We start from the raw sequence: 10,714 nt of genomic DNA on the forward strand, positions 1-10,714 counted from the left end.
AAAAAAAAAAAAAAAAAACAATAAAAAACTGTAGAAATCACTCTGTTTTTATGATGCATCTGAAATGTGATAGTAGACCCATGCCAATGCATCAAAGTGTTCAGAATTTTAATATAACAACATATTGATATAATACCTTTTGTCAGGCATTCAGAAACATCCTTGACGGGAATCTTCAATATAGTGAACTGACGAGAAGAGAGCAAAGAATTAACCTGTACCAAGAAGAAACTGTCATCACAAAACCAGAACTTAATGGATAAATGATACAAAATTCATGTTCTAAAAATGCTAACCATACAAACCTTCGCAGAGCATCTGAATATTGGGCTTGATACATCTGACCAATCCCATGCAGCATTTTTAATTTCCTTACCAACAAGATAACCATACTTGATTTGAGGTACATCTACTGGACTGCTAAACACTGGAACAGGGAAGAAAAAAAGATTATATTTCCGTTCTCTTCACTAACATGGTGGGTTATGGATAGCTTTCAGCATTTGGCTTTACCTGCAATAATGCTGTCTCCATCTAGAGCATGAAGATTCCATGAAAAATTGGAGTCTGTGGGACTAATACGTGATACATCCCCACTGTAATTTGATAATCATACCATGAATCATCTATACAAACAATGCAGAAGGCATGTACACATAAGAAAAGCTGTACGTATATGACTTTTAAAGTCACCTCAACACATTCACAGAAAGTATAACTTGACTGCTTCCCCATGCTGAAGATACAATCATAGTGCATCCATCTGAAAGCCATGGATTAGGAATAAAACTAGAACAGTAAAACCCTGGGAAGCAACCATCCTCTGCGCTCTGCACAATAGGAATCTGCAATGATTTATAGAAGAAAATTGTTAGTTACAGATCATACACATGAAAGAAAAACTTCCACATCTGTGCATACTGATAAATGCATCATTCATAGGAAAATATAGATAAGAGGAAATTGCCAAGGATAGCCTCAGGACAAGGGATTGGCAGTCGTCCAGCCTGGGTTCCCAACAAGTGTATACTCCCCTTCATTTGAAATTCTAAAAGGTGATAGTTCACAGGAAGATCGAGTGGTCCCATAGTAAAAGCATGGCTATTTTAAAAGCAACATCGATCCCAGAACAAAATGCAAACCATATTATATTTTCAATCATTACTTTTAAATATTCAAATTCTAGTATCTTATATAAAAGCTGTTGATGAACAAGGCAAAGTTCGTCATAACTTCTTGTAAATGAAAAAAGCAATAGCAAACAAAATCGGCAATTCTGTATATGCCAGTGGAATTCACCAAATGTAAATTATCTAGATAGACATGAAGAGCTCACCACATCAATAATTTTTAAAGATGACAATTGGCCATTCACTGGCCAATCAATTCTGTGAAGTGAATCTGTTGCAGAATGTGCACCCGAATCTACAGAACTTCTTCCAGATAGAAACACAAGGAACCTTCCATCTGGGCTGGATAACAAAGACATTTTCACATGCAATCAGCTTTAAATACATCAATACTATCATGTAAGGAATTTTTTTCAAGTTATACAACTTAATATTTTCAATGGTTTCCAGTTAACTGAAGAATTGTTGATCATTATAGCTAAACTTATAAAGAGAAGGTGAGGGACATCATACAAGAATTTTTTCATTATAGTTGATCATTATACAAATGTATCCAGTTAACTTTTAAGCATATAACGACCTACTAAAAAACAAGAAATAGTGCATAAGCACATGCATGGAATCATTCACACACGTAAACAGAGGAAGAAATGATGCACAAATTAAACTTGATGTGTCTGTGACACCTATAAAGACATGTGGGCACCGAATTTGCAAATTTAAATATCAACACATAACCGCAGGGGAATCCATTAACTTAGAATAGAAAGATGGAAAATAGTGATAAAAAAAAAGTAGGAACAAGTTTACTATGCCGGTGCATAACCCGTACAAGTCATCGATGTGAAGAGGATCCAGAGGCTGGAAACTAGCAAAAATTAACCGGTCACCCTTATCTTGTAATATTTTTTTACACAAAAAGAAAAAAGGTCGTGTCAAATTGGAAAGTGGAAAAGAGACATGCAATCTCAGCAAAGAAGCCATCACGCCTCTTTTAGGCTAGGCCTGCTAGGGCTTCAGGATAAACTCATTTCCCCTGAGATTAACTCTTCGTCAGACTTGATTGTCTTGCAAATGTATCCAAAACTTGAGAAATCACACTGCAGTAGTTATCGCTTATCACACAGAAAAGGAGAAGAAATAAAGTTTCTAGGTCAATATTAAGGCCCAAAACCAAGGTGGTTGTATAAATAGCATACCTGAATGATGGAAAGAAGGCACTACTTATGCTCTGAGTTAGGTTAAGAACGGGTGAGTCTTCGTTTGGACTCTCTCTGAAAGATCACAATGAAATTCAAATTACATAAACCAGAGTTAGCATATTCAATCTCCGACAGCAACTAATTAACAACTGAGAGAGACAGAAAAAACAACAAGAGCTTTATGAGAACAAGTAACCCACTTGAGCTCTAAATCATTGGCTTCTGATGCATAAACTGGTGCTCTAACTGCATATAATGCACATGGCCTGTTGTAGCAGTATTTTATGCCAAGCTTTCTTGGATTTGATGACCAACCCACAAACACCAAATATTGATGCAAGCCTTGGGTTGATGGAGCCCAGACAACTTGGCCAACGCTCAAGGACTTTGAAATTCCTTTGACAGGCTGTACTTGTCCGCTGCACAACATGGGAAAGTTCAAATTGAGGATTTAATGTCTGATAAAAAACTAAGTTTAGCTGTATCAATGACAACAAAAAACTCTTACAAAACCTGTTAATGTCAATCAAAAAAAGTGCAGGCTGCCTTTTCCCTGCATAGGTTTCTCCCCAGTCCTCCTCCCATTCCCCCTGACCTTTCCAGCTACCACAGTCCTTATCTGCTGAACCACCTTTTTTATAGCCCGAATCATTAAATGTAGGCTTGGAGGGTGAGGCCTCCTCGGCAACATAAGCAATAAGAGTTTCGTTTGAGTTCCACGAGATCCCCTCAAACCTATGACATCTAAAAACATTCAAATTTCTGGATGCTCGAGGATGGCAGTGAACAATGATACTTACAATCAAACAAATCTACTGTTAAAAGACATGAATGTACAAAGTCGAAAGCATGGAAGCCTGGCTTAGCAAATCATAAATATTAAATAATGTCACCCGCAGCGAAAAGGCTACATTTATATAGTCACTGACCATCCATCACAATACACTGAACCGTGTACAGATTGGGGGATGTTGAATTCCTTTTCCACATGACCTTGATTCCAAATCTCAAAACGGGTGGGAGATTCATTTTCCGGATTCCGAACAACAAGAAGCTTCGAACCTGATGGTGATGGAACAACTGTGGACACACCGGTCATCTCAACAGGAAATGGAGACCATTGAAAGTTAACAGAATTGCCACTCCCTTTCAAGATATTAGCAGATAGAACATACTTCCTCCTCTTATTAGCCAGAAGATTTGCTTGGCTAATCGAAAACATTGCCTGGGAACCAATTCCTGCACCAAACATTGTTTCAAGAAACACAAACAGGAAAAAGAAAGAAAAAAAGTTGAAATCGCATAAATAACTAGACTTACCAGTGTTAGACTTAAAAGTCCATGCCTTGTCAATGTTAGGGATGCTAGTGAATTCTTGAAGTAAACTGGAAAGGGAAGCATACTCTTCCTCAGTTTTAGCATCTAACCCAACTGGCAGATCCTTCGGCAAGGAAGATACAGAGGCGTCCATTAATGCTTGAATGGAAGAAGATCGTTTACTACAGATTGAAGAGAAAACAAAAATCATCAAAAGAGAGAACAAGCCAGCAGCGAACAACAACAAGCAAGTAGCATCAAGAAAGAAAGCAAATTCGGTCAATCGGGGTCAAACCCGTCAATTATCAAACAAGATCAACCATTAATTTAGCCGTATTATGATCAAACAAAACAAGCAAACTTGAGAAGGACAAGCAACGAAGAATCCACACTTCTTAAAGGAGGAAGAAAAACGGAGTTCTAACGTTAATGAAATAACCTAAGCATCGGCGAGGAGACTAGAGAGAGAGAAGGGACGCTTACGTAGAGAGCGAACGAGGAGCGGAAAAAGAGGAGCGAAGGAGAGTGGGAGTGGGAGAGTGAGGAGATGCTGTTAAAGAAAGAAGATGAGGAGGAGGACGAGGAGGGAGACACGACAACCAATTAAGCTTTACCAGGAATGCTATTCCCATTTTCGGATTCCACTTTTGATTCGTTTGCCATTATGAAAGAGCGTTTACATTCCACTTTTGATTCGTTTGCCATTATGAGAGAGCGTTTACACCGATAATAATACTAATAATAATAATAATGTTTTATTATTATTATATCATAGCAAGTATTATTTTATTTCTAATTATCATTTGATAAAAATATAAGTATTATTTTATTTCTAATTATCATTTAATTTGATAAAAATATTTTAAAAAATTATTTTAAAATTATTTTTGTATTTATTTATTATTAAAAAAATTAATTAATAAAAAATATTTTTCAATCCAAGAAAAATCTAATTTGGTTTCTAAAAAATTATTTTCTTGTTATGTTAAGTAGAGAATATTTTTTGAAAATTATGAAAAATTTAGAAATGTCATATTATTTATTAATTATATCAAATTTGATTATTAAATTTTTAATTATTATATATATATTATTTTAAATATTATTTCAATTTAATCTTTTAGAATTTAATCTTTATATTAACTTTGATTCTTAGTTTTATAATTGTTATTTATTTTTTTTCTTTATTATTTTTTAATTAAAATTTTTTATCTATCAAATTTGATCATTTTTTTATTATTACTTATTTTATTTAAAATAGTTTATTAAATAATTATTATTATTATTTTAAATTCTTCATCTTTTAATTTTTTTATTTGTTGCATTTGATTTTTATTATTTTGATTATTATTTATTTTATTTAAGATAATTTATGAAATTATATATTTTTTAATTTTTTTCTCATTCAACTTTTAATTTACAAGATTTATTTGTTATTATTTTAATAAATTTTAAAAAATAAAATATTAATAAGTTAGTTTCCAACTCATTTCTATAACACAATTAAATACTGAAAAATATTTTCTAATTTATTTTCATTATACTATCAAATGTTAAAAAATAATTAATTTTCTTAAAATTTCTTTTCTAAAGATAATTATTTTTCAATAAATAAATAGAGTTAATATTTTATTTTATATTTTTTTTATTCATTTAAATTACAGAGACATTAAAAAGAAAAATATATTTTAAATATATTTGATGTTTCTTGTGGATAATGTAATGAACATCCATCATAAAGAAAACTTGATTTGATGAACAAAAGTTTGAGAATATTTTTATGAATGAGATCTAGAAGAATTTATCTTGTTAAAAATAGAATACGATGCTTGATAATATTAAAGTTAAAAAAAGTAATGTTGTTTTCTTTTTCCTTCTTCCATTTCCCACTAATTTAAATTGAAAACCATGTCAAGAATAATGTACGGGTACGGTTTTTTTTTATATATTATTTCATTTTTGTTTTTTCTCTCTCGAGTTTCCAGAAGAGATTTCTTTTATTTATTAATTTGTTATCTAGTAAAACTAAATAATCACTTGATATAAAACGAATTTCTTTATTAATATATTATATTTTTATTGATACTTTATATATCAAAAGCACGATAATAAATTTCTAAGAATATAATATAAAATCTTGTATTTAAATCTGAGGAAGAGTGACGAAATGTAAGGATGGAAAGAGTATTCCGTAGCATTATTCATCTTCTGTTGGAGCATATCCCCCCCTGAAAGTAACGGTATAAAACGGACAGCGATGATTCTTTTCTTCTTTAGTGTTTGAGAGTAACTTGTTATTATTTTTTAAAATAATTTTTATTTAAAAATAAATTAAAATATTTTTTAAAACTTATTTTTACCATTAATAATCTAAAAACATATAATAATAAAAATCTAACCACCCTCCATGACAGGACAACAAATACATTGTTGCTTTCTAATAATTTATTATTTTAAAAATATTTTTATTTAAAAATATATTGAAATAATATTTTTTTATTTTTTAAAAAATTATTTTAAATATTATTATATTAAAATAATTTAAAAATATATAAAAAAACTAATTTATTTTAAAAACGTCGTTCAGAACCGATTCCAAGCAGTCCCGCATAAAGAAACTCCAGGAACACGTGTTGCAAAGAATCCGAGGTTGTACAATCAAACTCCTACGAAGCAGGGTAACCCAAACATTTGTCCGAACAAAAACAAGAAGATAAGGATGAAAAAGGCGGGCATTTAATTTAAAGGCTCAAGCTCAACTAGTTAGTAGTTAGCTTGGCTCCCCGGGGCTGCAGCCAATGGCTACAGTAATAAAATCGGATAAAAGTTAGGAATGAAAAAAAAAATTAATGGCGGTGAGTTCATCACTCTTAATTCTCTTGGCAAATCCAGTACCCAAAATCAGCTGTTATATCCATATCAAAAATAGAGTTAGATGCTTTAAACCAGAGAACCCTCAAGAATCTTGTTTGAGAAACGGATTAAGCATCTTCTATTTCAATAACACAAGCATGTAAGCAATCTCATTTTACTAGAACCTGAATCTTATCAGGATGTTCATTCCATATTGGAAAATACTGAAAGAGGAATACACAACAGCAGAACCCCCAACAGGTTTTCAAGGTGTAATAAATGTACTGAAGGACGGCAACAGATTCCCACTCCAACGCAGATTACAAAGTCTCACTCCAGCACAGATTGCTAAGTTCTCCTGCAGCTCAGATTGAAGAGTCTGACCTCAACACAAATTGTACAAATAGCAGAGTTTCAGTTTAATTCCGGCACAAGTTTCAGAGCTTCCTTCCTACTGCTGTAATGTTACGATTGCTCTACATACAAGTGATAGGATGGTAGTTAATAAAGATAGACCGTGAATATAGGAGAATTAATAGCCATCCTTCTCTGCTCTGCTGTAACAGAAATCAATTGTATATATCCCTCTGCTGCTGTAACAGAAAATATACGAAATAAGATTCCCCCTTCTCTTTGTTTCTTCATGGTACAAAGGAGGTTCTTAATACCCCGTTGATTGTTTAAGAATCCTATGAAAGACCCGTTCAAAATGAATAGTGCTGATGGCACAAATAGATCCTGCAATATACAAGAAGAAAAGCTAAATTATAATCCATGTTAAGGCTCAATATTGCTAAATAAATTTAACTATTTCCCTTGATGAAGAGTTGTGACAATTGCAATTGCTTTTGGTGGTGAGAGATTCAAACTTGGCTATGTCGATAACCATATTAGTCTTCTTGAATCTCCCTCGCAAGCTTATGAAGCTCGACTAACTTGTTATATCTTGGTTACAAGTGAACTTGCACTATATCATCCCTTCACAGTTGATGCAACAGAATTAAGAAACGTGAACTAGTGTTGAAGTGGAACTTTGCGATCTGTGTTGGAGTGGGAATCTGTTGTCGTCCTTCAATGAAATGCCATAAATTCTTGGATGACATGGTCATGTAGATCAGAATTTAGAGGTGATAAACTGTTCAGGTGCAAAGATTTTGGGTTTGATTCTTAGCTGATATTTTGCAGGGTATATTCGTGCATCTTCCCACCAGCAGTTGCCGCTGGGATGTATTTCAATGTGCCGGTAGTATCTAATTCTGATGCTTCCTTACAAGATTTTATCTAATCGTTTTCAGGGGCGGTATCAGTTCATTGGAGCAGATCTATTTACGTTTATTTTCAGTGTGATTGAGATGGATAAGCCCGACAAACCACGTAACTTTGAGCCCCGGATATACAATAGAGAGAGAGGAGCTCGTGACAGGTTAATATATGACTACAACACCATGAGCATATGGGACTTCAATGAGAAATATGGAGGCCTCTGGGATTTCACCGTGAAGAGGGGAGACATGATTTCACCTTGGCAAGTGACATTGCTGAAAGGTATATACCTTTCGATTTTATTCCACCTTTTCTCTTCTCTGTAGCTTGTGCTTTGCACGCCCATGTTTCTTCTTTTGTTGGATTTGGCTCTTTATTTTATTTTTAGTAAATCCTGTTGATTGAAAAGGAGCCCGTTTCTAGAGTACAAAATTCTGCGCTGCCTATACAAGTTGGAATTCACTGATGTCGAATTAAAAAGAAGCATGTCGTAAATTGGTTTTGGATTATTGCTGTTGTAGCTCGAGATGTTTCTGCATGGAAGAGGTTCCATGGTATCTGGTTAGAGTTCTCAAGGGGTCACGATGATCATCGGCGTTTTGAGCAGTAGAAGAAGAGGAAGTCAAAGAAGAGTGACTTTGGCGTCTCATGACTCGGATTCCACCACCATTTTCTCTGGAAGGCTAGTTAACTAGGCACTTTTATGCTATCTTTAATTATTATTTTCATGGTTTGTCTTTTGCATTTAGCGAATCACGAATAATTTGCTCGTTTTGTCATCCATGGTGGAGCAGCATTAAAATCACCCGGGAAGGGCATCTCTGTCAGCCGGTCATGCTGCCTGTGGATTAGGTAGTTTTTTTTTGTATTATTATATATGTGTTTTTTAAAATATTTTTTTGTTTAAAAATATATTAAAATACTATTTTTTTTATTTTTTAAAATTTACTAATATTAATACATTAAAGGAATTGAAAAAATTTTAAAAATCAATTTAAAAAAAATGAAAAAACATGCAAACAAACTTGTGTTATTCTAGAAAATTACCTGACCTCATTTTTAACCTGAACATTATTTTTTATTTTTAATTGCAGCTATGGGCTTCTTCTTTTTTGTGTAATCTTTGTCCTCATTCATTTTTAATGAAATTATTTTTTTGTGGTTGGTGTTAGCACTGAGTTTTTTTCCTACAGTAATAAAAAATATATATAATAAAAAAACATTTTTAAAAAATAAAATAATTTAATGAATTAAAAAATATTTAGTAAGTCACAAATTATATATGTAATTTATGAGTTACCAAATTACAAATTTGATTGAATATAAATTTAATAAAGAGAGAGGAAAAAAAACATTTGAAGACACAGTAAAACTATAATAATAACATAATTAGTATTGTTTATAAGATCTTAACGAGATGAATTTAATATCATTAAAAAATATCATCAACGATAATTAGAATAAGTCACACAGAATAAGTCACACGAACAACTTAAATGCAAATAAGTTTTAATATTTTTGGATGATTAGTATCATCCACTTCTTTCGGTGTTTGTAACCTTCTTTAGTAGTATTAAATTTGTTTGGTTAAGATCAAATGGTATAGATATCGAAGTTTCGATAAACCTTCAAGATGCTTTTATTTTATTTTGTCTCCACTCTCTTCATAAATTATAAAGAAAAAAATAATTTCAAAATCAAATCTATTTAGATTTATCTCTGCCTCAACTTATATTTCTTTTTTCAGAAAACTTTGAGGTATCAAATAACTAACATCAAACTTTTTTTATTTTATAGAACTTGTAAACAAAAAAAACTATATTAGTAACCGGAAATGACTTAAATTGTAACCTTTTTTTTTATAGTTGGAATTTGATAATTTTTTTAACTAAAACAAAATAGAAAAACATTATAAATAAATTTTTATATCAAAATTAATTTTTTAAAAATATTTAAAAGGATATAGATGGAATTTCTAGTTACTAAAAAAAACTAGACGGTAACTGTAGTAGTTGTTTTCATCCAGGGAATTAACGATGCTGGCCTGCTGGTGCTTGCTACCCTGTGCTATCTCTCCCACACGGCAAGAGCTTCAACATTTCCAGTAGAAGCCAGCGTCATCTCAGAATTTAAACACTCTTAAACTCAACAATTGCTTGCTGCCGGCCAATCAGCAACCACGTGATCCTCGTCCTTTCGACACCTTGAACATCAGCAGCCTCATAATAATGCCATGTCTCGTTTGAAAACAGTTTGGCCATTTTACGCCCTCGTCTGTGCACCTAGCAGTTTGAGAAAGGATCTGGATGTTTTGGAATTTGTGGACCTAGACCGATTGAAAACTAGCGTCAAGTCTGTGACTCTGTTCCTTGTGCACTCCCTTCTTTCTAGTTTCTGTTCGAATCTGAAACATGAACATTTCAAAGTCTAATACGATATCTGACGCCGCCGGTAGAAAAATATATAAAGACTTTGAAATATTATTTTAATCGTAAAAATAGTTGAGTTTACGTGAATATGTATGATGGATTTTATTAAAGATCAAAATGAATGATTCGGATAAGTTTTGTTTTTTTAATTATAATCTTCTTGTTTATTGAAATTAGTTGATTGTATTTCTTTTAAATTCGACGAAGTATTTATTATTCATCGAATTTTAAATAATAAGATGTAATATTAGCTTGAAACCCCCCATTGAAGCTGACTGAAAGTCCACGAAGGTGGGATCCAGCAGGTGGTTGGACCCCTTTCATTGATGGAAGAAGAGAAAAACGTGACCATATTATTGACTAGCGATCACCTTGACCTTGAAACCAGAGACATCTTTACCTTCTTTAAAAAAAAACATTGCAGGGCAGAAAAGCAGAACTATCAAGAGCCAAAATGAGACCCGAATCCCGTTTAGTCTCTTCTCTCCTCTTCTTTCTCTCTTACAGTAATATCCTCCAC

At 32.6% G+C, this 10,714-nt stretch overlaps 1 protein-coding gene across 1 annotated transcript in view; it reads right to left on the reverse strand.

The window, feature by feature from the left end:
* The window catches only part of AARE (acylaminoacyl-peptidase-like protein), an 8,896-nt gene extending 4,583 nt beyond the window's left edge, over window positions 1-4,313 (reverse strand). Inside the window, exons 1-11 of the mRNA XM_011029149.1 lie at window positions 4,133-4,313; window positions 3,653-3,831; window positions 3,262-3,571; window positions 2,846-3,067; window positions 2,533-2,751; window positions 2,330-2,404; window positions 1,337-1,472; window positions 694-845; window positions 514-596; window positions 306-427; window positions 137-215 (exon numbers count right to left, since the gene is read on the reverse strand). Of these exons, the coding sequence (XP_011027451.1) occupies window positions 137-215; window positions 306-427; window positions 514-596; window positions 694-845; window positions 1,337-1,472; window positions 2,330-2,404; window positions 2,533-2,751; window positions 2,846-3,067; window positions 3,262-3,571; window positions 3,653-3,831; window positions 4,133-4,281 (1,726 nt within the window). The 5' untranslated portion in view covers window positions 4,282-4,313. The remainder of the gene's footprint in view (window positions 1-136; window positions 216-305; window positions 428-513; window positions 597-693; window positions 846-1,336; window positions 1,473-2,329; window positions 2,405-2,532; window positions 2,752-2,845; window positions 3,068-3,261; window positions 3,572-3,652; window positions 3,832-4,132) is intronic.
* Between the last annotated feature and the right edge of the window lie 6,401 nt (window positions 4,314-10,714).

This window comes from Populus euphratica, unplaced genomic scaffold (assembly GCF_000495115.2).
Source record: "Populus euphratica unplaced genomic scaffold, PopEup_1.0 scaffold1.1, whole genome shotgun sequence".
Taxonomy (NCBI): Eukaryota; Viridiplantae; Streptophyta; class Magnoliopsida; order Malpighiales; family Salicaceae; genus Populus; species Populus euphratica.